This window comes from Seriola lalandi, unplaced genomic scaffold (genome assembly GCF_002814215.2).
Source record: "Seriola lalandi dorsalis isolate HSWRI2012SDOR001 ecotype SW California unplaced genomic scaffold, Sedor1 jcf7180002054616, whole genome shotgun sequence".
Taxonomy (NCBI): domain Eukaryota; kingdom Metazoa; phylum Chordata; class Actinopteri; order Carangiformes; family Carangidae; genus Seriola; species Seriola lalandi.
The window spans coordinates 1,080,551-1,107,445 of NW_019525169.1; the positions used below are offsets into that span (position 1 = coordinate 1,080,551).

At 41.9% G+C, this 26,895-nt stretch overlaps 1 protein-coding gene across 15 annotated transcripts in view; it reads left to right on the forward strand.

The window, feature by feature from the left end:
- The window catches only part of kiaa1217 (KIAA1217 ortholog), a 109,890-nt gene that overhangs the window by 41,895 nt on the left and 41,100 nt on the right, over positions 1-26,895 (forward strand). For 12 of the 15 annotated variants that reach the window (XM_087177653.1, XM_087177654.1, XM_087177647.1 and 9 more), the window contains exon 2: positions 24,517-24,803. In XM_087177653.1, the coding sequence (XP_087033779.1) occupies positions 24,517-24,803 (287 nt within the window). Of the gene's footprint in view, positions 1-1,944; positions 2,100-22,692; positions 22,817-24,516; positions 24,804-26,895 lie in introns of those variants that run through there. The other 3 variants (XM_087177655.1, XM_087177656.1, XM_023420057.2) reach the window with 2 other exon arrangements.

The following is a 26,895-nucleotide window of genomic DNA, read 5'->3' on the forward strand; positions in this document are numbered from 1 at the left end:
AAATAGATGCTGATGCACAAAGCTTTTCATGCTGGCACACCTGAGCCGCAGAGGGAGTGACAGAGCACATTTTTGTCTTTTCACATAGCTGCTTTTTAACTGCCGCTTTGAAGTTTCCGCTGTTTTGTGCATCCGAGCCCTTAAACAATGGACCACAGTCGTGAATGTCCAGATCATCTCTGTCAGTGTGGGGTTTTCTGTGGTTGCATGCACAAGAAGAGTGGATGGGAGGGAGGGAGGGAGGAAGGGAGGGGGAGGATGGGGGTCTGGAGGAGAGCGGCCTCATCGCTCCAACACATGGTGCTCAGACTAAACAAGAAGATGAATGTTTCCTGAATTCAACCTGGCACGCAGGCACCCCCGGTCCGCCCGTGTGGCTCGACTGACCGACTGAAAGACTCGCATTCAGTGCAGAAGAAAGGAGAGGTTAGAGGAGAGGAGACGAGAGTTTAGCTCAGCGGATGGAAGAAAAAGGCCAGAGAGAGATTTAGTCTGTTCATTTCAAGTTTGGACTCCAGCACAGTAGCATCAGTAGCAAATGATAATTCCAGTTTTTTACAAATTGGGTAACTCATAGCTGAGCTCTTGGAGTGCAGGAGTGACACTAAGTCAGATGTGAGGAAAGAAATATAATCAGTCAGACTGCTTTAGAGGATTTTACTCATCAATTTGAGTTTACTCATCATGAGGCGCACGAAACAGCCTGTGAAAACACCATCCTCTGTAGCTGTGTGTGTGTGTGTGTGTGTGTGTGGAACTTATTTGGAGGAGGAAATAAAAAAGGTGAACAATGAATTTATTACCCAGACTGTCTACAGCAAACATCCATTGGTTTATCTCTGCCCTATGAGTTTGCCATAGACTTGAATTATCCTCACCAACTCACTTCTCAAGTTTTGAATTCTGGAAATAAGTTTTTTTTTTTCGTTCTGAAAGCTTGACCTTGAAAGCGTGACACGTGTTTTAAGTATCCGTCCTCAAGTTGGGCAAAACTTTTCCACAGCCCATAAGGTGTTACCATCATGCGATGATGGAACTGTTAACAACACCAACAAAAGCCTTAGTGTTCTCCTGTCAAACCTGTCTCCTCCCACATGTCACCTTTCACCTCACACTATCCTGCAACCCCCCCACCCCTCTCTACATCACACCTCCACCCTTTTTTTTATTTCACCCAAAAGCTTGGAAAGAGCTGGCCCGGCTGTGTTTGGCCGGCTTAGTGAAACACTGAATTAGAGTTAGGGGCTTTAGGAGAAGGGGCTGATGTATCATGGTGAAAACTTTTGGCAGACTACGGGAAAGGCGCCTTGTTTTGGAGAGAGCGCTCTGGGGCTCTCTGGGGGCTACGAGGGGCTGAGCCTCATTGCGGTTTGTAACAACAAGCTGTTGGATTTGGAGAGAAAGTTCCAGACACACCCCCAACCCTTACTCAACGCTGCTACCCCCCCCCCCTTTTCCTCATGCCTGAAAAAGTCTATCTGTCTCAGGGACATTCAAGCAGGAAGCCCCCTCCATGTGTTTTCCTTCAGCCTATACCAGCCTCGCACCCATCCTCCCTCCACCATCACTCCTTCAGCTTGTAGTTTGCCACCTCCCTCGTTCTTCTTCTCCCGATTGAGGAGACTCCAGACTTCGGGCGGTGGCAAGAGGTTAAAAAACCTTAGTCAAGAGGGAACACACACACACACACACACACACACACACACAGACACACACACACATACACGGATGTCTACATGTGACAAGCCCCTGCCAAACAATGGCTGTTAGCTGAGAGAGAGAGGTGGGGGCGGAGGGGCAGCGGTAGTTTCTTGGATGGCCTGATTGGAGCATAAACAGCAGCCCAGGAAGTGCTGAAGTAAGAGAGAGAGAGAAAGAGAGAGAGAGAGAGAGAGAGAGAGAGAGAGAGGAGGGAGGGGGAACAGGGGAAGTGTGCAGATCTGCCGGGAGAGAGCGAAAAGTTTGGGGACTGCGACGGTGTGTTAGTTAGTTTGTGTCACTCTTGTCGTATCCAAGACTTTGGCTTTTTCTTTTTCTTTTTCTTTTTCTTTTTTTTTCCTATCAGGACGTACTGTATCGCAGAGAGCCAGAAAATTAAGGTGAGTAGCTGCATCTCATGCAAGGACACACACCCTCTCTCACACAGATGTGGACTTTAAGAATGCGCAGATGCTCAGTCATGTACATGTGAGCACAAAACAACACCCATTTTCTTCAGTCTCTTCCCTCTGCGGATTCAGATTGACGTGTTCTAACGCAAATATCCTCGCATGACACGGGAAGAAGCTTGTTCTTATTACTGCATGCAACACCATATTAAATTCCAGAGGGTATTTGAATGGCATTCACTATACTGCTTTTAGTGTGTCTCTTGTTTGCTGATGGGTCCCCCTGGATCCTAAAGCTGCTTGTTTTGCATAGCTGATTTTTTTTTTTTTTTTGTGGTGCCTTGAACTGCAGCCAGCCATTCAGAATGTGAAGCAAAAAGGGGACCATCTAATGTGTGTGTGGCTGTGTCTAATTAAGCTGATGGGGGGAAGAAGGAGAGTGGTGAGGGGTCAAACCATGAGAGGCTGAACTTGAAAACAGCACGGTCACTTTCACAAAACACAGTCCGCGGAAAAAACTTGCATTACAGTAATTGTTTCAGATTCAGTCCCTGAACAGAACTTTTCTCCGTTTTTTTTGCTGCTTCTGAATCAGATCCGTCTCCCTAAGAACACAGAGGAATGACATCTGTGGATGAAAGTAGCTGGTTGGGGATCAGATTTACTGTAGATTTATCCATGTATGGCTCTGTTTGCTCTCTGGATCAAATGCATTGCAAAATTTTTCCCACCGGGGAGATGCTGCACTCCTCTGAAAGCCAACATCAGTGTGACTGTGCAACTTCAAAGACATAGATCTGCACATAGATCCTTTAACTAGGCTGAGCAGTAAACTGGAGTAAAAGTTGATCTCTTTTTATCTGAGCACTATGCCTGTTAGTGCCTACTACTCCTCTAGCTTGTCACTAAACTGCCAATAAAATAGCATTTCAAGTATTTTACTGTCTTTACAAGTATATTTTCCTGTCTGGAGCTCTCCAACCCTGCTGGAGTTGCGTTAACTTTTTCCACTGTTGAGTAGATTTGCATCTGGAGAAAACTGCTCTGCCCCAGCACAGGCAAGCGGAAAAAAAATTAAGTTAATTTCACAGCTATTTACAAGTAAGTGTGTAATATGAATCTCACTTAATGTCAAACTTGGTTTAAAATGGGTTTTTATCAATATAAAAAAGTAAAAAAAAATCCACATGAATCCAATAGATAATCAGACAAAGCAACACCCTTCTTTTAAAAACTTTTTTTTTAACTGGATATAAAGTAACTAACCTCCTTAGGTGGAACACCAATAGCCATTTCTTTTGTTTCATATTTAATTATGGACTAATTCTCATCCTCAAAGTTTCTAAACCCCTATTTTTTTAGTGCTCAGTTGTTCAGTGATAGATGTGATTTGTTGTGTCTTTTCAGCGATGAGTATATCAGCTTCATTTCCACCGCCGGGAGGGAAGGTAAACTGGTACGAAAGGAGCAGCTCGTCAGAAAGACAAATGAGCTTGCACCCTTGCACCCCTTCCAGAGCCCCCAAACCTCATCCTTCATCACTCGTTCCGGTCCTTTGACAGCGTTAGACCTGTCTCTCACGAGTTTTCTCCGTGCTGTGCTGATGTAGCAAGTTGTCAGTTTCTCACAAGACCAGAGGAAACTGTTATTAACTGAAAGGCAGTGTTTTGACTGCCAGTTTAATTCAGCCAAGCTATTTGTCTAAGTGCTAGCATATGAGGTGCAGTGATTTTGGCAGTGTTTTTACAAGCAAAGGCACACAGTAGCTCCTGACCATATGCCTCCATTTGTCTGATACCATTATGAGACGCTAAGGTTACGTCTTGACCACTTGATTACCTGGCTGGAATACTCTGTTGCATCAGTATCCAGACATAACAGATCATATCTGGATCTGTGCAGGAGATCAAGCACTAACCTGTGCCATATGTATTAGCTGATGCAAATCTGAAGCGGTGGAGTTTGATGGCTGCCACGGGACATTGAGCACGGTGGAAACACACCTGGGCCGGTGGCATGTGGCCGAGCGGCGCTGAGGCCAAAGGGGGGAGGTAGGGGCCTGACCAGGTGTTTCTCCAGCGAGCTGTCTGCACTGTCATTCCTCGTTGGGCCCCGAGCCAAATCACGCCACGTCTCATTGAGCTTCAAGGTTTGATCAAACCTCATTACAGAGCTTTCATTTCAGCTCCTGTTGGTGTTTGAGTTATGGAGATGATAAAACATTCCCACTTCATGAAGCTCCACAATGTGTTTGTGAAGAAAATGGAGATGGATAAAGAGAGACAAAATGTTGCCAATACTTTGCTTTTGACCTGCTTCTGACTCACTTAAATTACACAGAACATTTTTTTTCCTAATTCAGACCTAATTTTCATGGCTGCTAAAGTAGTTCCAGTGTAAACTGCTCAGCCATATGTGTGGATTATTCAGAGCAACAGCAACACTGTTTCAGGAAAGAGATGTTGATTTATTTTTTCTTTAAAAGTTATTCCAGTTATGAAGGCTGTGAGATATGACTGAAAGTCCCAATAAGTGGATCTAGTGTTGAGAGTTTTTTCTTTAGTAATGAACTTTCAACCTCATTTTCTGTTTCAGTTTTGGTGAATTAGCCCTTTAGAATGAAACCATTGCTTATTTTTATGATCCCAGCCCAGATCATCCCTGGCTTCTTCTTTGTTGTAAGGTTTATATAAATCCAGTCAGGGACAGTGAAGTGCCCACTGCTGGTATCATGTTAACATTTTTGTCCAATAAGTTTTAAGATTTTGCCTGTGGCAAATTATATTCTCAATTAGCTCCAAACAGCTGATCTCGTCCTCCAGGAAGATTTTCCATCATTTCAGCAGCTTAGTCCAGAAGCTGTCCATATGGCCAAAGCAACTTGGGTCTAATAGAGGTCGGAACGATAGCAAGGTATAATCAGACAAAATCTCAACCACATTAATTGACTTCTACCCGTTGTAAATTGACCTCATTTTAACGCTCTTTGAAAACCTTTTCTTTCTGAAATGGAGGTAAGAACTGTACGGTACAAACACCTTATCTTAGCACAGATTTAAAGGAGCATAAGATTAGCCATTTGTATTACACACATAGACTCTCAGTGTTCCTTTTGAATGCAAGTGAAGTGACTTTCTATCATGACAATGTTTTAATGACTTGTACAGACAAATGTGACAGACCAGCAGAAAATGATTTAATAAGGCAGAGATTTGTAGTTCAGCTAACAACGATTCATTAGTGTCAGTCTTCTCAGTTTTTTTTCCTTTTTTCCCCACATGCCCTTTTTATTTGATGGTCATAATCGCTCTGAAAGGAACTGATTATTTTTCACCACTGGCAGAAATCGAAAGCAGAGAGGAACAGACTCAGCCACAAATACAGAAAAATGTCTGTGTCCCGCAGAGTTACACAAAAAGTGACACTGCAGATGTTTCCCTGATGTTGTTGTCTTTTATTGTGATGGTAGAGGCTTATGTTAGACCTCTTGAGTTTCGCTGCAGTCACTGCTGTAGGCTTTGCTGCGACAAGGATTATCCACAGAGGAGAATCATGCCTGCTGTCGTGATGTCGGATGCTGGTGCCGCTAATGTAAAATTCGCCAAGACATAAAATTAGATTTTTATGTAGGTCCCTCTGCAGAGATCAAAAGAAATGGGTGGACTTAGGGTAAGAGGACAACTGTAAAACATCTGGTAACTGGGCATAATTATATCCTTTTTTTTTTTTTTTTTTTAATTCAGAATAGAAGTGTTTCCATTCTTGTAAAACTTCTCTATTCAGCTGACACAATAGTTTAAAAACCAGTATCTCATCTCCCCTCTTGACGTTTGTGTTCTCCTCCCTCTTCAGTGGCTCCACCTTTTCAGTGAAGTCATTTGTTTGACCATCTCCCCTTTCTTTGGCAATGATGAGAAGGGAGGGGGGGGTGTAAGACAAATGTTCTCCACCCACAGGCTCAGACGGAGGCGGGAGACAAGCAGACACTGACACTCTTCAGTCGTTATTAACCCCCCGAGCTCTTTTTGTTTCCCCCAGTGTAAACATCCCTCCGCCTCTCCCAATCATTTGGCATTTTGGTTTGACGTGGTGCCTCCCGTCACACACGAGAACGTACCAGGGCTGTGACGGACATGCTTTGTGTACACATAAAAAGGACTTGTGTGTCGTTGTATGACTGTTTTGTCAGTGTGCCCTCTAAGTAAATTAATCAGGAAGGAAAAATTAAGCAAGATTGATGTCACAGGGAAGATTAAAAGCAAAAAAAAAAAAAAAAGATAATTATAATTTGGCTCTTATTAGCAACCTACAAATGCCCTTATGTGTCTGGCTGTATTTGCTTACGTCATCCTCATCTTCTTTATAAAGCACTCGAGGTTTTCTGTCCCATAAAACGCTGTTAATTAAGAAAAATTTGAGAATTAAAGCAGCCTTAATCCCAATAAATATGGATGAGACTTCTGTTCTGAGTCCTATTTAACAACCTGCTGCGTCTTGCCCTTTTTTCCTCGGATGCTGACTTTTTATGTTTCCTATCGACCGAATTGACCGCTCGCTAATGACTCATTATCATGCCGTGATTTCATAATTCCCCCCTCTGCCTGACAAACTCGATACACTCTCACTTAGCCACAATTCCCGTTCGTGAAAAATATTCCTGCAAATCCTGTGACACACAGGATGTTTTTGTTAAGCCGGGCTATTCTAGGAGCAGCCGCTACCTGAGCTCTGCCGTTGGAAGTTTTGAGGAAACCTGTCTTCTATCTCTAAGTAGTCTGTTTGGAGGAGTCCTTCCTGCTCTGACTGATAAATAGACAGGACCATGTAAACACTGGAAAGAGGCCCAGCAGAGCAGTTTAATGAGTATCAAATAAAACCATTTCAGGCTAAATGTAGTGACAGATATACTGTACACAGAGACTGAGAGAGAGAGAGAGAGAGAGAGAGAGAGTTGCTATATTTGCACTATATTTGTGTATGGATAGGCAAAGGCACAGAATCAAGTCTGTACACTCTGAGGACTTTATTTAAGTAGTGGTGGTAGGATTATACAAGTGTGACACTTCTTAACTTCAAACCCGTGTTGCAGTTGAGGACAGATTTTGTCACACGTTGATTGACTCAGCGTTCGGAGGCAGTGAAGTTTTGGGGCTAATGTAGCGGCTTCGAAGCAATTTCTAGTCTGTCAGTCGATTGGTCCGTCACTTTGACTGAGATATCTCAGCAGCTCCTTAATGGAGCGCCATGAAATTTAAACAGATAATCCTGTTTCCCAGAGGATGAATTCAGATTTTGGTGATTCCGTCTTTTTCTCTTGTGACACTGTGTGAGGTTGTTTTTTAGTTTTTAGTCATATACCTTGAGAGTTATGGGATGGATTGCCACGAAATGTGGTGCAGATATCCATGGTGTCCAAAGGATGACTCCTAATGACTTTTTCTGCAGTGGCACCAGCAGGTTTACATTTGTGGATTGGAATGAAATATGAATATAACTGTTGGATGGATTATGATGCTATCTGGTGCAGACATTTATTGTTTTGTGAACTTGTGAAACCAGACTTTCAATTTGTCCATTTCAAGGATTTATCTATCTACCAGTTTGAAAGTATTTATAATGAGCATTACAGCTTCACAAACAGACTCTTAGTCTTATTAAAGATACTCTTGGCAATATTGAATATTTTTCTTGACAAATCCCATGAAAAGACCAAAACCGAGAACAATTTCTCAATTTTTTCTTGCTTACCCAGCCTGCCTCTCAGCTCCCAGCCACGAAGCTCCTTCATTCCTCCTGAACGTGTCACTGGAGTTTTTAGCAAACATTACTCAGGAGTAACAGGAGTAAATTGTGTTTTTTTGTGGGGACCAAGTTCAGTGGTAGAATTTGTGTCCTTGCTAGTATTTACGGCCCGAGGACAGCGAATGTGGGATTGACTTAAAATGCACTACACAGCCCATGTTCATTGTAATGGAGGGACATGTCGTGCAGTGCAGCAGGAGAGTGGTGAGGGGTTCAGCAGCAGTGTTCTTGGATAGTTTTTGAACAGTGGAGGTCGATGATACAAACAACTAAGTAAGACTTTGGCTACATAGGCAATACTTGTCAATAAGATGAATTTATTCTTGTTTCCTGTCTGTTTATGAGAATTGTTGATAATAACAAGCATATTGGGAGGGTAATATCACATGATATATGCCTCTTTTAATACGAATCTTTTCAGTGACACTACTAAATAATTGGAGTCTTCTTGTTCTTTTTTTCTTGTGCCTTTTTAGCTCTAGATCTTCTGGCCCAGGCTGAACTCATGTTCCATTGAGCTATTCTACCCTGTGCTCCCATCAGAGTAATGAAAGTCATCTTGTAAAACCTGACATTTTCAATGTTGGAGCAAGTCTTTTACTTTTTTTCTCCACCTCAGTATCCTGAATGAGTTTCTGTGGTACTGCCAGTTTTAATAAAAGCTAAATGTGTCTCCAGTGTGAAAGTAGTTCAGTAATATTTTAGCAGTCTTTATGGCTGAAAATCATAATAGGTCTTAGGTATTTTCCATTTTAGATTGCCCAGTAGTGACAGAGTTCTGGTTTGAGTTTTTAGCTTAAAAGCTCCTTCACAAGAAGAGATGAGAAACTCTATATTTTAAAGCTTATCTTAACAGATAATATCTATATTATGGAGCAGTCATATGGTTTACCAGTCTATCATTACATTCCCCATAAAATAGGGGAAAACTATGGCTAGTAATTGGTTTGCTTGGATTTTCCATTCCCCCAAGATATCACTCTGCTTCTACCTAAAATTCAAGGCCACAGAACATTCCACGAAACTTCTGAGCATTTCCATTAGTTTTTATAATGGCAGGAAGAGGGGAAACTGCCCCTTAACACATACATTCACCTACATACCAACACACACAGTTCCGTCCCTTGTGCCCTTTATCAGCTTTTCTTAGCACTTTGTTTCGAAGTTTCCTTCCCGTCAGGTTCTCCTTTCACAAGAGTTTGTATCCTCCCCGGCAGCAGCACAACAATGCCCCGCTTCATTTCAGCTTTCCAAGATCTGAGACCGCTGGAGCCAATGGGCTGCTAGGCACATGCTAAAGCCATTAGGCGGTGGATGACAGTGGTCAGCCACAGGCATTGCAAAATAACCATCTCACTACGTACGTAATGAAGCCGAGGGAAGGAGCCGGGTACTGTATCGACTATCTGCGTATGTGTGCACGTGCAGCTGCGTTGGAATGCGGCGCGTTGTCCGTCTAGCCAGTGGGCTGCCACTCACGCAAAACAAGCCATTCAAAAGGAGGAATGAGCCACACATGCCTTGTTCAAGTATTAAGATATCAGTTCATATTATCCTTGGTTAGAGCTTCCTGTTAATTTAGCCAAATTCTGTTCAGTATCTACTCAGTCTGACAGATCCCAGCCATGGTTGAGGAGGCCTTTTATTATTAGACTCAGACACATCCCATTTGCTCTCTCAGTCAAGCTCAGACAGTTTGATGGAGGACTTTCTGTGGAGCTGGAGAATGACTTAATTACAGTCACTATGTCAATCTGAATTTACTGGGAGTGCATCCATAATGCATGTCTTACTTGGTATCAGCGGGCCCCAATTAGGGTCAACCAATAACTGTGACAGAACTCTGAGGCTTAGCTTCTCTGCAGTTGTGCAGCAAGGCTTTATGTGCATGTATATTTTCTTTTTACATCCTTCTCATACTTATATAGGTCATAATGTCAAAAGTTACGCTAAAATGCCAATCAAAATTTAGTTAGACCTTTGGCCACTTGAGGGCAGCACAACAAGCTGTAAACACAACACTGAGGTCACTTTTACAAGTTACTATAGTGACCGTTTTAGCTTACAGTTGTTTACTTACTCATCCAGAAGACACAGAGCAACATTTGCATTAATTCTGAGCTAGTTTCTTGCCTATCTTACTAATGTAAATCCAATATTCACTCTCTTTTAGCTGTTTTTGATGCCACCATCTCCTCAGGGACGTGATATCAGGTTCTTTAGCTGCTAAATTCTCCACTGTGTTCACCAGATGATTTTGTAACTTTGCCTGTCTGCCGTTTGGAGGTGGGCAGGTGTTTGACAGTGGGTTTACCAGAGGTTAAATGGTGTTGATGAGAGCAGTGAAGCTGAACTAAACAGTGAAGGTGTGGGCTGTAAATCCAAAACAGTACGCTGAAAGATGCTAAAATATTCCATAGAGTGAAGGGAAAAGGAATGAGTCGGGTGATACTTCTCTGTGAAAGTGACTCCTTTAACATTATTCATAGTAACTTCACCCATTGTTCACATGAAATATTGATTAGAGCAACTTTAAGGCCTGGGTCAGTCTCCTGCATTCTGCTTACTGCCAACATTCATAGAACATATTTAACCAACAAGATAACCATACAGGTCGCTTGTTCCTACCCTCGGATACAACCTACAGAAAGGCATCAGCAGCAGGCGTCGTTGTCATGGTTACAAAAATATGACCCATTGGAGCATACCAGTGGGAAGTGTACTGGATCTTCGTTGTCAATGTAAACACAAGGTTAAGGTTGTGGAATGGTCATGGATAAAAAAAAAAACAACACTGGTTATCAGTGTTGTTTAAAACGGTCTCCAGTGTTAAAATTCACCCAAACACAGACGCTGTCACTCAATATAGGCCTACTATGTCACCTGACTTCCTCCTTTACTCCCGCCATAGTTACTATGGACACTAGAGGTCAGCTAACAACAAAAGTAACAATGGGCCGTTCGCGCTGCTCTCACAGACAACCTGTGGGGTTGTTTTTTTTTTTTGGGGGGGGGAGGTTAGACTCGAAAGGAAATTTGCATTGTGTTCATTCTGTACAACCCACTGTGTTATATTTATTATTATTTTCAGTTTGACTGGCATGTGAAATATTGGGCTGCATTTTGTTATTGTGTTGGTGTAAACCTCTGAACCAAAAATCTATCCATATCACCAGGGGGGAAACCGCTACCTGTTCTCTCCATGTTTTTCCAGAAACAAGTAAATTGTCCTTGACTAAAAAACAGAACCGTTTCTATGGAGCAGCTGCATACTTCACACTGGATAACAGCACTTAGTTTGATTGTCTGGTCCCTGATTTCCAGCTTCGAGAGAGAGTTTTTTTCTCTCACCAGAATTTGTCTAGATGGTAGGAAAGATGGACAAAAAAATCCCGAACATTTCCCTTTCAAGAGCCTATGCTGCATTGCAGTTGGTGGTCTAAGAGTTTGCAGCATGTACAGTATCATTTCCAAGGGGGGGGGGGGGGGGGGGGGGGGTTATGTGTTACACAGTATGTCCCAGTAAGCTGGATTCTGCGCTGCTTTGATCAGGGTAGAGTCCCTTCACTAATCCGCTTGAGCTCTGGATGTTTGCCCAGGACGCGTATGTACACACACATATACACACACACACACACACACACACACACACACACACTCACAAACTGTGATTAAAAAACAGATGTGAGGGCCTAGCCAAAAAAGATGAAATGGTCAGAATGAATCAAATGGGAACAAACTGACTTAACGCACAGATGTTTGACGACACATTTGCTTGTACTTTTGATGACTTAGAGGTTGTATCTGTAGTGAAAGTTATCCCATTACGCTCCGTCTGTGTTGTATGTACAGAATAGTGTTGTGCTCTTCTATCCAGAGCAGTTAAAACTAGAACTTAATCATATAATGCCCACCTGTGTTTTCGTGTCTTTGCTCACACCCTGTGGGAAAAAAATGGGCATGATCTCTGATCCATATTTTAATTACAGCTGCAGGACACAGACAGGATTAGGAAATGTAAATGCTCTCCTTCTGTCATTTCTCCTAGTCTTTTTAGGAGCCATTTAAGAGCTCTTAATAGCTCTGGGCTTAACTGCAAATCTCTGTGCCCTGTATTTAAGCACTAATAAACAGGTGGGAAGGGATTTTTATCTGGATACGCAGCTGATGAGCGGAAAGGGCGTAATGAAAAGATGGAGATGGAGAGATGAATGGGGAGAAAAAAGAAACCGGAGGAGAAAAGAGAGAAAAGCAGGGTAAGAAAGACGGGGCACTTCTTGAGTGCTTGTCATGGCCCTCCCTGCATTACATCACTGAGATGCTTCAGCACTGATGACATCGTCGGGCTGGGGAAGGGAGGGGGGGCTGGCCCTGGGGATGATGTCATTAATAACCAATCAGAGAACTCGGGAGCCGGTAGGGTCTGGCCAGCTCCTGAGGCTGAAATAGTAGGATCCCTGAAAATGTCTTTTCCTTCTCTCAAATCACGGAGCCTTGTGTCATGTGTGCTTTTTCCTGAGGTTATTTTTAGACTGATGACAAATATATTTCAGACCTGTTCCTGCCTCTGCCACAGAGCAAAGGGTAAGCAGAGCTGACTCTCCCACGGAGGACAGAGCCCATGTAAATATAGCCCAAAGAGAATTAGCATTTAACTAACCTAATAGCACATGAAGGAACTGCTTTGTGCCTGTCCACATGAATAGGCCAATTTCTATTTTACTATGTTTGGTACAGGCCTTGCAGTGTTCAGCATCCATTTCAAGCCAGAGAGGTCATGCCAATAGGACTTTTGAATTACCTTGGCTGTTGTCTTTAAGGACTGAAATAGTGGCTTTTTTCATAAGTGTTCTACATGCATAATACACTGTTTTAATAGGTACTTGTGACCTCGACGCTAAGCAAACATTGACAAAAATTATAGCCTCTTATCGCCTTATAGACATTCAATCTGTGACGTTTCATTTGCAAGACAACGTGGACCCCCATCTGTTATAATACTTTTTGTGCCAATCTATCAGAATCTGAGTATCTTTGCTTCTTAATGTCAAGAAATTCCTTAAAATGATGTGTTAAAACTTAAATGATTTATTTTTTTTGTTTCTTTTTTTTTATTTTATTGTTTTGATTGTTGTGGACATTTTTTTTTGTTTTACATAATAAGTTGAGTGTTGAGTGCAGATCTAGTTAAGCAAACAGAAACAATGCATATTTTTTTGCAGTGTTCAAGTGAATAATACATTAGCGTTGAATAAATAATACGTTCATTTAACTTTAGTAATTATGTATCTCATTGTTTATTATTATTATGAAATTGTTGTATCTTATCAGATGCAAAACATGAAAACAACATAATATCGTCATTATATATATTACATATTCTATACAACTCACATTTGAACCTGCATTAACTGACTTTTTAATGACTTGGGGACTGCACAGCAAGTTTTAAGCATAATATTGACATATTATCTCCTTATATTATTATTACGATGAACAGCAAAAAGAGCTTCATTACTCATTCAGCAGACACAAGGCAACATTAGCATTTAGAGTTATGTGTCTAGCCACTTGGCATATCTTTTAGCTGCCTCCACCAACTGCTAAGGGGAATATATGTGTCTGTAGCTGCTAAATGCTCCACTGTGTCCGCTTGCTAGCTGTTATCTTTCCCTTCCCTTCAGAGACAGTAAAGTTGGTGGCCATAAAACCAAAAACACTGTGCAAGAAGACACTTAAATGTTCAGTTGAGCTGAGGGGGGAACTGTTGAGTCAAGTCATAATTCTCTGTGGGTTCTCAATACAAGCAACACATTATATGAAGTCATTAGATCCATTGTTAACATTAAAGTAATGGTTAGCGCAGTTGTGACATTAGATGTTTCCACAGTAATTACCACTCTCAATGCCCTACCTTGCCTGTTGCACTGCTCTTTAAAACAGATTTTTATTTTAACAGAACTGACTGTTAAATTACCCTGCTGTGCTACGGATGGGAGAAGTTGAGTCATTCAGTATCAGTATAGTGTTAAATTGGCTTTAAAATGTAAAAAGAATACACAACTGTTGCAGAAAAACTGATTCAATGCAATAATATGCAGAGGTAATAGTAAAATCAGTCACATTGTGCTCACTGAGAAACTCTCCTCCCATCCATATACCCCCCGTGACCTGATCCCTGTCTGTCTGCGCATTATGGCCTCACTGTAGTGAAACTATTAAACTCTGCAGGCGCTCACTTTTTCTCCTCCTCTCCCATGGGAAAGCTGCAACATTTCCGTTGCTGCAACCACACTACAATAAAGCTTGTGTTGTTTTTACTTTTACTTCCCCTTAAAGTTGGTCGCCTGCATACTTGTGATTCCTCTAAGAAACCTCCTCTTGAAAATATTTACATACCCAATTTTTTGTATCTTCTCAGCTTTCAGATTCCCTTTTTTTTTTTTTTTTTTACAGAAAGCTTTGGGGGGAAAGAAAGCACTTATGCCTACACCATTATAGTTTATGCACATTTTATGCATTGAGGCACTTTCTCCCTCCCCTCTGAATAGGTCTGGCCAAGCTGGCCCGTATTCACAAACGTTCCAGTCCCAGCCCCTTCTGCTCCACAGAGCCTTAAGCTTGGATTCAGTCCACCCATTGACTCACACGGACAGGACATACACCCATAGAACCACAGACGCCACACAGCAGGTTTCCCAGATAAAGACCGGGACAGAAGCACGAGTCTTCCCAGGATTCTCAGAGTGCCCCCCCCCCGTCCACAGAGCCTATTTCACATCCCTCCACCACCTGCATCACTTATCAGCTCCAGCAGAGCTCACATATCCAAAACAGGACCTTATGGACCCACTGAGCCTCATCAGCTCTGATGTAGACACAACCACAGATGTAGACATTAGAATATAAAGTAACCAAGTTTAGAGCTGTTTGTGCAGTGCATTTTGAAACAATATGGCTTTATCCTCAAGCCTCACATCACCTAGTTCATTTACCATACGACAAATGCCGATTTGGTATTATTTTATTTAGCGGTGCATTTAATTTTTAACATTTCATTCATTCATTCCAGCTGCTTGGTAGTAATGAGCTTTAGGTTTACGCTGGTTACGCTGCGCTAGCATGTGGAGAAAAAGAGGGGGAAGAAGAGATACGCAGTGCAGAGGGGAAAGTGAGGAACACATGATTGACTGGCTCGAAAAGTTTGGATCCTAAGCTGCTTATCACTATGAAGAGAGTCAATTGCAGCGCAATCATTTTTTAATAAACTTGTGAGAGAGCAGGCATATTGCAAGTCATATTTAAATGGAAGCCATGTACAGTCTTGCATAGTTAACTCGCTGCAGTGAAGGAGACTGATGTTGCTTTAATTTGCTTCGGCCTCTAGTGTGTCTTTATCCACAGCTGTCTTTAAATGTCTCTTCCTCCATCTGATTACCACCAGAAAAGGAGAGCAGGTGCTTCCTCCAATGTTTAGGCCTTTCTGTGCGTAGTGAGCCATATCATTTATTTACTGCAGTTGCTTGTGCTTATAGGCCTATTTGTGTGTGTGTGTGTGTTTTTTTTTATTTTATATACACTATGTGGATATCGCAAAAGCATATCTGCTATGTGTAACTGTTTTTGAATCTGTTGACAGTGAAAACTTGCCAAAACAGATAAGAGATATCTTATAAACAAGCACTTTGAGAGAGGCCTGAGAGTTTCCTCTCTCTTCATGGAGCTCCTGTTGCAATACTTGGGCAACATTCTGCAGGCTGATGGACAGTCTGCAGTAAAACTGCTGTAGGCAGATCTGATGTCCACACTGAAATAATCAGCAGAGAGATGATGGTTCCTCTTGTCGAGATAAAACTCACAATGTAGGATTTTGACGGCGTCAGCTGCTAGTTTATTAGGTACACAAACAGCATACATACATTCTGTCCCGTTGAGTATGGCATATTACTGAGATGCATTTTAATTTTTTTTCTTCTTCACATAAATTCCCACCCGTGTTATCATTGAGGGTAGACTAAATTTGATGTAATAACTGCCTGGCAAAAAAGTATAATTTTGGTATTGAAACTCAGATATTGAATCCGCACTAGTATTAGAAATTCCCAGATCATACCCAGCCCTAACGACACTTGGTAGGCTGTTAAACAAATGAGTCACTCACATTGGGGATTCGGTGTGATTAAATTAACTGCACTGACATATTTTCTTTCGCAGTGAGTGCACTGTTATCTTTTAACCAGCGAGAGAATACAGATTGGATCTCCTCGGGAGATTTTGGTTCTCAGGAGGTTGCGGTGGTCAACCCAGCGTGAGTCAGTTTCCAAAGAAAAGTCCTGTCCGGCAGGGGAGAAGATTCCTCCTCTTTGGCTCCTGGGTGCATGTCTTGCTCCCAGCTGCAGCTGTTCTCAGCATCTCCTCATCCCTCCCCCCTCAAGACGCCACCGGCCTCACTGTTGGCCCAGAGACGGTTGTCACGGGAGACCAGCAGACATCTGAGCCGGTGGCTAGGTTGACTTACACCTACTCTGGCCACGAGTTAATGAAGTGTGCATACTGCTGGGCTTTACTGGCAAATGTGCATTTGTGCGCTACACACACATAATTGCACACACAGACACACTAACAAACATATCAGTTCATTAAGCAGCACTTGTAAATAAATGACAAAGGAAATATTCTAGTGCCTATTTCCTTGTGAAAAATTGAGTTGACACAAACATGCTTTCTTATTTTGTCTTTCACACACTCACATTCACAGACACAAGCTGTATAATTTCCTTTTGATCACTGCACATCATGCCTGGAGCATGTTCAACAGCACCCCCTGGTGCGGGGAAAATGCGATACATCTTAAAAGTAGCAACTACATGTTTAGAAGAGAGGAGGCAATAGCCGGTTAGTTGCTTTGGATTGATCCGGTGCTGATGTGTGTCAGAGAGGGGGTAGCAGACAGACTCGGTGTTTGTGCTGATGAGTGGAGCTGGCCAACAAACAAAGCTGTTTGTTTGAGTTGTCCTCTGGCTGTCTTAGAGGGACGTATCAGAACTAACAGGCCTGGTCTGCCAGCGCCACTCGTTCGACTCCCCTCCGCTTGTTTGCTTTGTTAGTCGTGCGACAGCGGGGGAGAAAGAAGAAGTGGAAGGAGAGATAATGTAGACTGAGAAGACAGAGAACAAAATGACACATGAAGAGGGATTTTTCCCAGGATTTAAGCATTATTTACTTTTAAGTGGGCAGTAGAACCTTTGCTATCCAAAGACTGCTTGTTCCAGAGACTGAGTTAAACTTTATGGAAGTTGTAATCCATTCATTAGGAAGGGTATTAACTCTGCACTTGAGTTAAAGATCTACAAATCTCACCCACTCAGGATAAGCAATTCCACTTGAAGGTAAAGCAGCAGTAAAATCAGTTTGCCATGCTTCATTGAGTCCAGCTACAGGAAAGAGCTTTACTTGATTATGCTGGGAGTCCCCTCTGTGATGGATATGTATTTAACCTTTACTTTTGCAATGTTAAGTTGTCAAAATCTTTGCTGTCCCATGGCTGTTCTGATATCACAGCAACTATCTCCACCACTGCTACTTTTCCCAGTGATGACACCCCCACCGACACACACACACACACACACACACACACACACACACACACACACACACACACACACACACACACGAGACCACATGACTGTAACTCATATCTCTTGGCCAGTTGCCTGTCAGGTTGGCAGCTCTGTCTGTTTATAAGGCTTCACCAGAGCGGAAAGTCTGGTCGGGCCTGTGACTAAACACGCACACACACACACACACACACACACGGATACAGTACATATTTGTGCATACACACATGTATCTTAATTAAAAGATGCATTGCAATCAGTGTATGTATGCCTCATTAGGGAAGTGAAATGAGAAAAACAGATAGAGAGACAGAATGGAAGAAAAAAGTTACAGACGGAAAAAAGGGAAAAAAGTGGGAAATCTCGTCAGGAGTCAAACTACAAACTTCAGGAGCGAAGCCACTAACAAGGCATTATTTGTCAGCTTCATATGTATAATTCATATGTGGTGTTTTTATTTTATTCCTGAAGCAATGGACAGTTGCGTGGTTCCATGGGGAGAACAACAGAAAGGAGACATTTGGGAAACATGTAGTGTACTGTACATTATGACAGGGCCAGTGTCCCGAATGGACACCACAGCTATGGGTGAATGCTCTCACAGCACACACCGGCACTGTGGACTTCACTCTTGAATTAACAGGTCACATAAACAAAGATAGAGGAGAAGAGAGAGTTCAGACCAACAAGGAAGAGGGTAAGGGGTATTACAGTGAAAAGACAAAGAAAAGGAATGGGAACAAAAATCAGAAAACAACAAAAGTGCACTCAAACTATGAGAATTTCTGAATCATCTCATGTTGAATTCATTAAGTCTGGTTCTGTTCTAAGACAGCAAAAAGTAAAAAAAACAACTAGATCATAACAGCCCCATATTGTGACATCCTGACCTGAAACTCATATAATCAACCTCAAATCAAAACAAAGCCACACTCATCCACAGCCTATTGGAGGGAAGGACCTGGGGGTAAAGTTCAACTTATTCACAAAGGCCTCTCTGATTGGTGGGCCCATAAGTGGACAATTTTCTTTGGCAGTGAGCCTTGGGGGTAAACCAGAAGTAAAATTCCTCTATTTACGAAAAGGTTTCTATTTCGCCCCTTCTCTCACTCTCACAGAAGGCATGTTTTTTTCATTGTGTGCAAAATTCAAAAGTGTTGACATGACTTGAAAATTGTACTTTTTTTATGACTTGAACAGGCAAAGAGTGAAACAGACACCCAGATAGGAAGTCAGATATTTCCTGAATGCGAGTGTTGAACCACGAACGTCTGTGTTTGTGTGCATATGTGATGTGTGGTGTGAAAAATGTGGCCAGGCTGCATTGCGGGGGCATTTAAAAAAAAAAAAAAAAAAAAAAATTCTGGTGTCACTTACCTCCACAGGAAGAAGCTTATCTGTCGGATCAGCAATCAGTGAGAAGTCAGTGTAGAAATCGGTTTCTTTTTTTCTGTGGGCTTTGAGCTGGTCACCTCCACAGACATGCAAACATTAGCCCTCTACTGTGGCTTGGCAGGGTCAGTGTGCAGCGCTGACTGTGGGCGGAAGAAAGTGAAGGGCATGGAATTAGGTGGTCTCGGTCTGACGTGGGAAGGATGACTGACAGGAAAACAAAGGTTCTTTAGGCACAAGATGCAGAGGAGTGAGAAAACATGCCCACAGTTGTCTTTACAAGCCATCATTGTAGTTTTAGGTCTTGATTATTTCATTTTGCTATAAGCCACTTTTAGGTTTAGGATGTTATCATTGTAAAACAAGACTTTACAGCTGCATCTCTTTGAGGCTGGTACACAAGTGCTGTGAGCTAAATGCTAATGTTAGCATGCTAAGATACTTGCAGTGACGATGCTAAGATGTTGATGTTTAATGTTAACCATCTTCAACATCGTTTAGTGTGATAGTATGCCAACATTTGCTCATGTAACAGTAACCAGCAACCAAGTGAATGTACCAGCAACACAACTGAAGGCAGTCAGAATTAGCAGTGCACCTTAGCTAGCTGTAGGCGGTACCTTAGGAAAAAAGTGAACAAACTACACAGTCACTACAAATCTCTTAATTGAATAGAAATGTCAAACTGTTTCAGCAGTGATGTGATTTCCATCTCTACAATCCATCCATCAAGACCTGTCGAAACTCAAATGCCACCTCATGGTGGTGCTAGATGAAAAGTCAAAGTGATCACAGAAGTCTTCAGGATTCATTGTCCCAGAACAATTTGTGCTAATCGACCCAGTAGATGTTGAGATATTTCACCAAACGAGTGAAAACTGACCCGCTGGTGGTGATATATGAAAAGTGCTGGGGATCATCAAAGTCATTCAGACACATACTGGCACATATGAATGCTTGTAGTAAATCTTATGCGAATCCATGTAACAGTCAGTGAGATAGTTCAGTGTGGACTAAAATGGTGGACCAACCATTGTCAGTCTTAGCTGCTAGCGTGACTAAAAATCTTAGATTGGGTGATGATTATTTCACTCCACTTGCAGCTTTTTTTTTTTTTTTTTTTCAAACAAGATTTAAAGTCTAAGTAACAATGTAAATACCTTGTTAAAATAGATATTATTTCTGTTCATTAGAAGCTTAATTTACTATAATCATATTTAGATAAGATACTTTTGTACACAAGGCTCTGTTCCGCATGAACAGATTGTCTGATATCACAACTCTGATAACTTATACATAGTAAAATACTGTCAGATAGTCAACAGAGGATCAGTGCTGTGTATCAGTATTCATGGCCTCAGGGTATCGCTCTGTGAGCCCTGCTTTTACTACACACAACAGGGCTTTGTATCTAACTGCATAGTTATGGGACAGTAATAGTAGGGGAGAGTGGGAGTCTGCACAGGGATACATTCCTCCATAAATAAGTGACAACCAGAAAGTAGCTGCAAACAGCAGGAGGCCTTGCTCCTCATAAGACCTGGGTGTTCATGGGCAAGTGTTTCATGTTGTCTTTCAAATGAGAGCACCATCATTTACTCAACACCGGCAGTTGTGAAAGAGAGCGCGACATTCTTGAGCTATTGGAGCGAGACATAATTCACTCACAGATCCCCCTGTGACTTTCTGAAAGAAGGAGGTCATTTTTTGGCCTGGAATGCTGACAGTAAAAGTGCAGTGAGGCAGGTTGTTCGGACCACAGGATGTAATTGGTGGTTTGGAGGAGCTGCTTTAATTATGAATTTGGCTTGGCAAAGACCGACCCGTTGGTTGGTTGGGATGATGTATGTGTTATTGTCAGGAACAGAACGCTTTTGACACAGAAACACTGACATTAACTGTTATGGCTGGAAAAAAATTTCAGTGACATTTCTGTAGAAATCAGCAACATTTCAAATATCAGACCTTATACTGAAACATCTCATGTAAATGTTCAAGGAAAAGGCCATAGCCCTGATAACACATGACATTTTATCTTTACTACACGTCAGATGTTATTTCCACTGAAATAGTATGAAATATTTAAGGAAAGTTGAAGGTGTGCTAAATGACTGGGCATGAAAATCTGACATTTTCATGTTTCACGTCATTTTCTTGTATGTCAATCAGTATGACATATTGTAAGTATATAGCATAGAAAATATAGATAAATGTTCTATATTCCTGTTTCTGGACTCCATACTGCCTCTGCTTTCACCAATCATATGGGGGAGAACCTTATCACAAGAGAAAGAAACACCACACTTACTATGCTATAGCTGTTGCACTTGCCATCTGCTCTTATAGCTATTACTGAATGCAACATGTTCAAGCCTGTTCTCTGGGGATTTTCTGGGAAACATAGGAAATTACTAACTCATGCAGGAGTGGATGAAGCGGCTTAATAAAGTTTCTGCACAAGAAAGAGGCTTTTCTTCACTATGTAATGCCTGGAATTAATTGAACATTATAGTTAACTGTGTGAAGACTACCAACATAGCATAAAGCTAACTCAATTCCACAGTATGATAGAATGACATGACCCTCTTGTTTTGGCCTGTTGACTGTCCACCTATTGTGGCTAAGTGCCTGAACATGTGAGCGCATGAAAGCAGACAGAGAGTGGGTTGAAGCTGACTTGTCTCCATATGTTAGACATTATCCGTCAGCTGCTGCATTATGTTTGTTCATGCGCTCACCCCACCGATTTCAATTACATGGCCCACAAACTGGGCCATTGATCTCCTCACATTTTCCTGTTAAGGTATGTCAATTTGTGCCGTCCTGCACATTTAGATTGGGTCACTTACATTGGCAGCTGCAAAGAAATGAACTCATGCACAGATGCAGCCCTTCCCCCTCCCCCGCTTTTGAAAAGAACGCACGAATATATATCGGCCACAGACATGCATATACTGACATATTTGCCCAATATATGAAGCCGGCGAGCATGTTTGCTGACTGTCAGGCAAAACAGGACAGTGTTGCTTTTCGTAAAAAGCCCCCCGGAGCAGGAGCAAACAGAAAGACTGTGGTGTCTCCCGTGAGGTTCCTAATTGGAAACAACATCGCCTGCAGGACTGATGCTTGTCTTATTCTGTTGTGTTGATCAGATAACTCGATCACATATTAGCTGGCTGCCGTACGCTGAGAGCAGTTTGGATGTGGCTGCAGAAGTAGGTTATGACACATTTGGATGCATGCTAGCGTCTGGTGGGCCCCTCAGCAGGGACAGGGAGTTAAACAAGAGACAGCTTGCAGACAAAGTCCTGATAAAGAACAGACTGTGTGTATATTCGTGCATGTGTGGGTGTGTGTATATATATATATGCACACATATATATATATATATATATATATATATATATATATATGTGTGTGTGTGTGTGTGTGTGTTAGACAGTTGACTGACACCTGTTAATCTCAGGGTCCAGTTTTAAGAGGAGAGAGTGTGTTTCTCATCAGTATCTTCTTTTTACAACGCACTTTATACTCTCTGTCTCAAACACACACATTTATATTCCGTCTATGACCACTCCATGGTAGCAGAGGAGCTTTTAGCCTAAGGGTGAGGGGCTAGTCGCCTTGTGTCCTGGAATGCAGTTGACTTTCTAAATCCCCACCAGTCTATCCTGGGGCTGTGGGGCAGGGCCTATCTCAAGCCCCCTTTTTCCACGTGAGCTACGTCTGGAATCTCTAAGCAAGCAGTTAGCTGGTTCTCCCAGCCTCGCTCTTTCGCCGTCACTGTGTGTGTGTTAGTGTGTGTGTGTGTGTGTATGTGTGTGTGTGTGTGTTGATCTCAGAGTGCAATGGAAGAAGAAATTGCAGATGAAGACAAAGATTGTTCACTTGGGGAAGGTAATGAGCTTTCTGACATGCCACCCGCAAATGAATTCAGATCCTTTGGAGGTTTGAGTCTGTTCTGTCTGCTGAGTGTAATTTGGCTGGCAGTAGGGAAACTGTGTTTGGAAGTTAAAAATAGGATTGGAAGTACATGAGACGTGCTGCGGCTCTGAACTTGAGCAGGGTGGGGGTTTGGGCTGATGGTGCTGGTGACGGGGCTTGATCATGACGCAGCGGTGCTTTGTATTTCTCAGAAATTAGGCCTGTTTACTGATCAATGCAGTTTTGTGTTTTCCTTTAAAAGATCCGGAGGTGACAATGAAATAGAGAAAAACTGTGGATTGAAAAAGAGAAATTTAGTGTTAGGAAATTTCATGGCGAAGGAAAACCAATAGAAGTCCAGTCACTGGAGTTACTAAGCATATGTTTTTCCAGTCCTGAGTTATTGCACTAGTTAAACCTACGAAGTTACCTCTGTCTTAGTCCAAACATGTCTTTGTGAGGAAAACAAGTAATTCCTTTTTTCATCTGTGGCTCACAGCATGCAGTCAAGCTTTCAAAGAAGAAAAGAAAAGCCATATTAAACCACCCACAAAATAGTGGCACATCACTAGACATTTGCTCCTTCAACTATTGAGGAGCTGAACTCCATAAGAGGTCCTTTAGTTTCCACCATTACCCTCTGAAAGGTACACATTATAGCTCTACCTGGCTGTCTCGAAAACAAGGCAGCAGATCAGTTCGCTTTATTGCTTCTTTCCCCTCTGTTTTCACACTTGAGCAGCTCGCCTCTTTTGCTGCCATCCAAGCCCTCTCCTGTATTTCATCTTCTCTTCTCTTCTCTTCTCTTCTCTTCTCTTCTCTTCTCTTCTCTTCTCTTCTCTTCTCAGACAGAATCTTAGGATACCTCTTAGATCGATGGATTATAATTGTATTCCCCAGGCCCTAATTGATTCAAGACAAGATAACAAAGTGCAGAGATGCTCAAATGCCTAAGGAGGTCATGTTTACTTTATCTCTATTCTGCTCTGAAATCTAATATCTATCTTTCACACTGTTGTTGTAAAGCTGTGAACCCACCTGCAACAATTGGAAAGCTAGACATCCATGGTGGGAGCCGATCTGTCACATAACCATCAAAAATAGAAAAAAGACCTTTAACTTCATTTTTAAAATCTTACAAAAAATCTATTGCATCTGGTGGTTTCTGCTCAATCTCAAAATGTTGCACGGCTCTGGATGTATAAGCAGATGCTCTGGATATCGTTTCCAAGTCTGTCTCTCATTTGCGTCTCTCGACATTAATGGATATCTATGGCTTCTTTAAAAGGAAAGACGCCTGAACAGCTGTTTCAATTCGGTGTTTTCATCACCAGTATTGTGTCTGTCACATTAAATTGTGGATTTCTAGCTGAAATATAAAACAGCATGATACATAATGAACTGGGTGGACTGCATATCAGACGATGTTTATTTCAGTGTTGCTACAGGAGAAAATATTAACATCTTTTTGAATGTGGAGTCAGTTTTTGTCTTTTCTCTTTCAGCCTTAATTCTAAAGAAGTTGTAGGTCTCGGATGATTGAATTTGTTCTGACATGTCCGCTTCATGACCTATGGCAGCATAACATATGTAAACGCACTTGTTGTTGATGTCAAAACATCAGCACAGCATGTTTTTGACCCCTTGTCTCTGTGTCCCCTCTGTCCCCTCAGAACAAAACAAAAGCAACCTGAAGGTAACCTCCCCAGAGGATGCGGAGCACGTAAGCCGCAGACAGGCCTCCCCAAATGGGACGCCACCTTCGAGAGGAGACGCTAAAGGCAGTCGGACTGTCCCGCGAAGGCACACGTTAGGGGGAGCACGCAGCTCCCGCGAGATCCTGGCTATGCAGCCGTCAGACATGGACAAGAAGAGGGAGGCCTTCCTGGAGCATCTGAAGCAGAAATACCCCCATCATGCTTCAGCGATCATGGGCCACCAGGAACGGCTGCGGGAGCAGGTCAGTGGGTTGAGAGAGGCAATTATATGGAATGTTGTTGTTGAGATGATCTATTAGAATTATATAGTTATTGTGTTGTTTATTTCAGTTATAACAAAACAGTAGGGCCTGACTGATATTGGATTTTTGGAGCTATTAGGCAGTAAAAAAAATCCCAATATCGATATATTGGCCTATATATATTATTTATATATAAATATACTGTATATATATTTTTTTTCTATTTATTTATATATATAAACACTTGCTAAAAAGATATGTAATGAAAGCAGGATATTTTACCCTTTAACAATAAACTTCATTGTCCAAAATGACATCATTGCACTGAAATGGTAAATTTAACTGGGAATTAAATACAATAACTATAAAAATAAATAACTATAAATAAATAACTTAAGAACAAATACGTATATATATTCATTCATTTATATTACATATTCATTTCCACTGCATTATTGCTTCTTAATAAAAGTATTATATTGTAGAATATATGCGCCGATACCAATATATCTGTGATAGGCCAATATCAACCAATACATCAGTCGGGCTCTACATAACAGTATATTGATATTAAATCTGCACTAATCAATATATTACCAATGGATCTAATGACTAAGTATAAAGTGAAAGCGGTTGCTTGTAGTGACAAACCCACATAGACTTGTCACTCAGCTATGCATCCGCTCAGTGGAGTGTTTTAGCATCTTTCAGCACATTGTTTTGGTTCTCCAACCCACAACCACCCACTCATCAACATCCAGCAGTAGCAGGTCCAGCGACAGTCAGCAGCTAAAACACCAAACAGCCGACAAAGTCGATGGAGACCAAAACATGAACTAAAAGGACAGTGAATAATGGATTTGTTAGTTGGCCAGAAACAACTCCTAATAAACGCTAATGTTTGCCACTGGATGTGTAAATATGCATATAAAGCTTTATGTTAAAACTTTATGAGGTGATCAAATGTCAGTGTGTTTTTTTTTAGCCTGTCCTGCCTTCCCCAAGCTGCCAAAAATCTATTCATGCAGCTTTAATGTCAATGTATGGTTTATGTATTGACAATATCCCGTGACGTTCTTAGTGCTCTTGTCCACTGAGTTGCAGATATTTTTATTGTCCTCTGCAGACTGAGGCAACAGTGCAACTTGCAAAACTATTCCCTCGCTTCTTTTTCGCTGCGGGTTAAATGTGAAGTTTGTTCTATAAATTTGCCTGTCACATTTCCCTCCCACAGCTACTGTGAAACAGTGAGGTGGTGTTTTTGTGAAACAGTAAAAAACATGTTAACCACAAACAGTTTGAAGTGTCCATACACTTGAAAGCCTGTTTTGATCACCATAACGGCTTTGTGTATTCTAGACTACAGCATTATGTTTAAAGTATACACCTTCCAGTGCTATTTGGGAGATTTTACAGATTCTAAAGTTTCCTCGTGCCTCAGCTTCTGATTGGGGGAGGGCAACACAGAGAAGAGAGGGTGGACATTTGACTTACCTGGTCATTGTGTGACTGTTTGCTTCAGGTCAGAGAAGACAAAAGGTAGGGGCAAGCTGGCTTTGTAGCCAAAACAGTTGAGGTAATGGTGAGACTGGCACCAAGCCACGAAGGAGCTCCAGGCAATAGTATGAGGCATTGTGCAAGAGGGATTTTGTGTGCTGTTTTCAGACTTGCCCACAAAGCCTGCCCTCATGCAAAGTAAACCCTCTTCGTGAGGTGCTGTTTCAGTTCACTGCACTGCACTGATCGGGAAGGCTGTGGATTTGCATAGGTAATATCAGATGATAATGTTACGTTACTGCAAGTACAGTGTGTGCTTTTTTTTTCTTTTTTTTTAACATGTGTTCCTATGTCTGTGCATTTCTTTTTATCCATTAGCAGTTTCCGATTCATAAAGTACATGAAAACTCCGTGTTCATCTGTTGTTGTTGAGCAGCGCACAGGGGAGAGATGGAAAGAGTTTGTTATGAATTTAGGTAGTCAGACAGGTAAGGTCGGCTCCGTACTGGGGTGGAGTCATAGTTGCCATAGTGACTCATGATGTCACCGCTGGAGGGGCTCAGTTTTCGTGTAGGTGCCTGTTGAGGCGAACTGA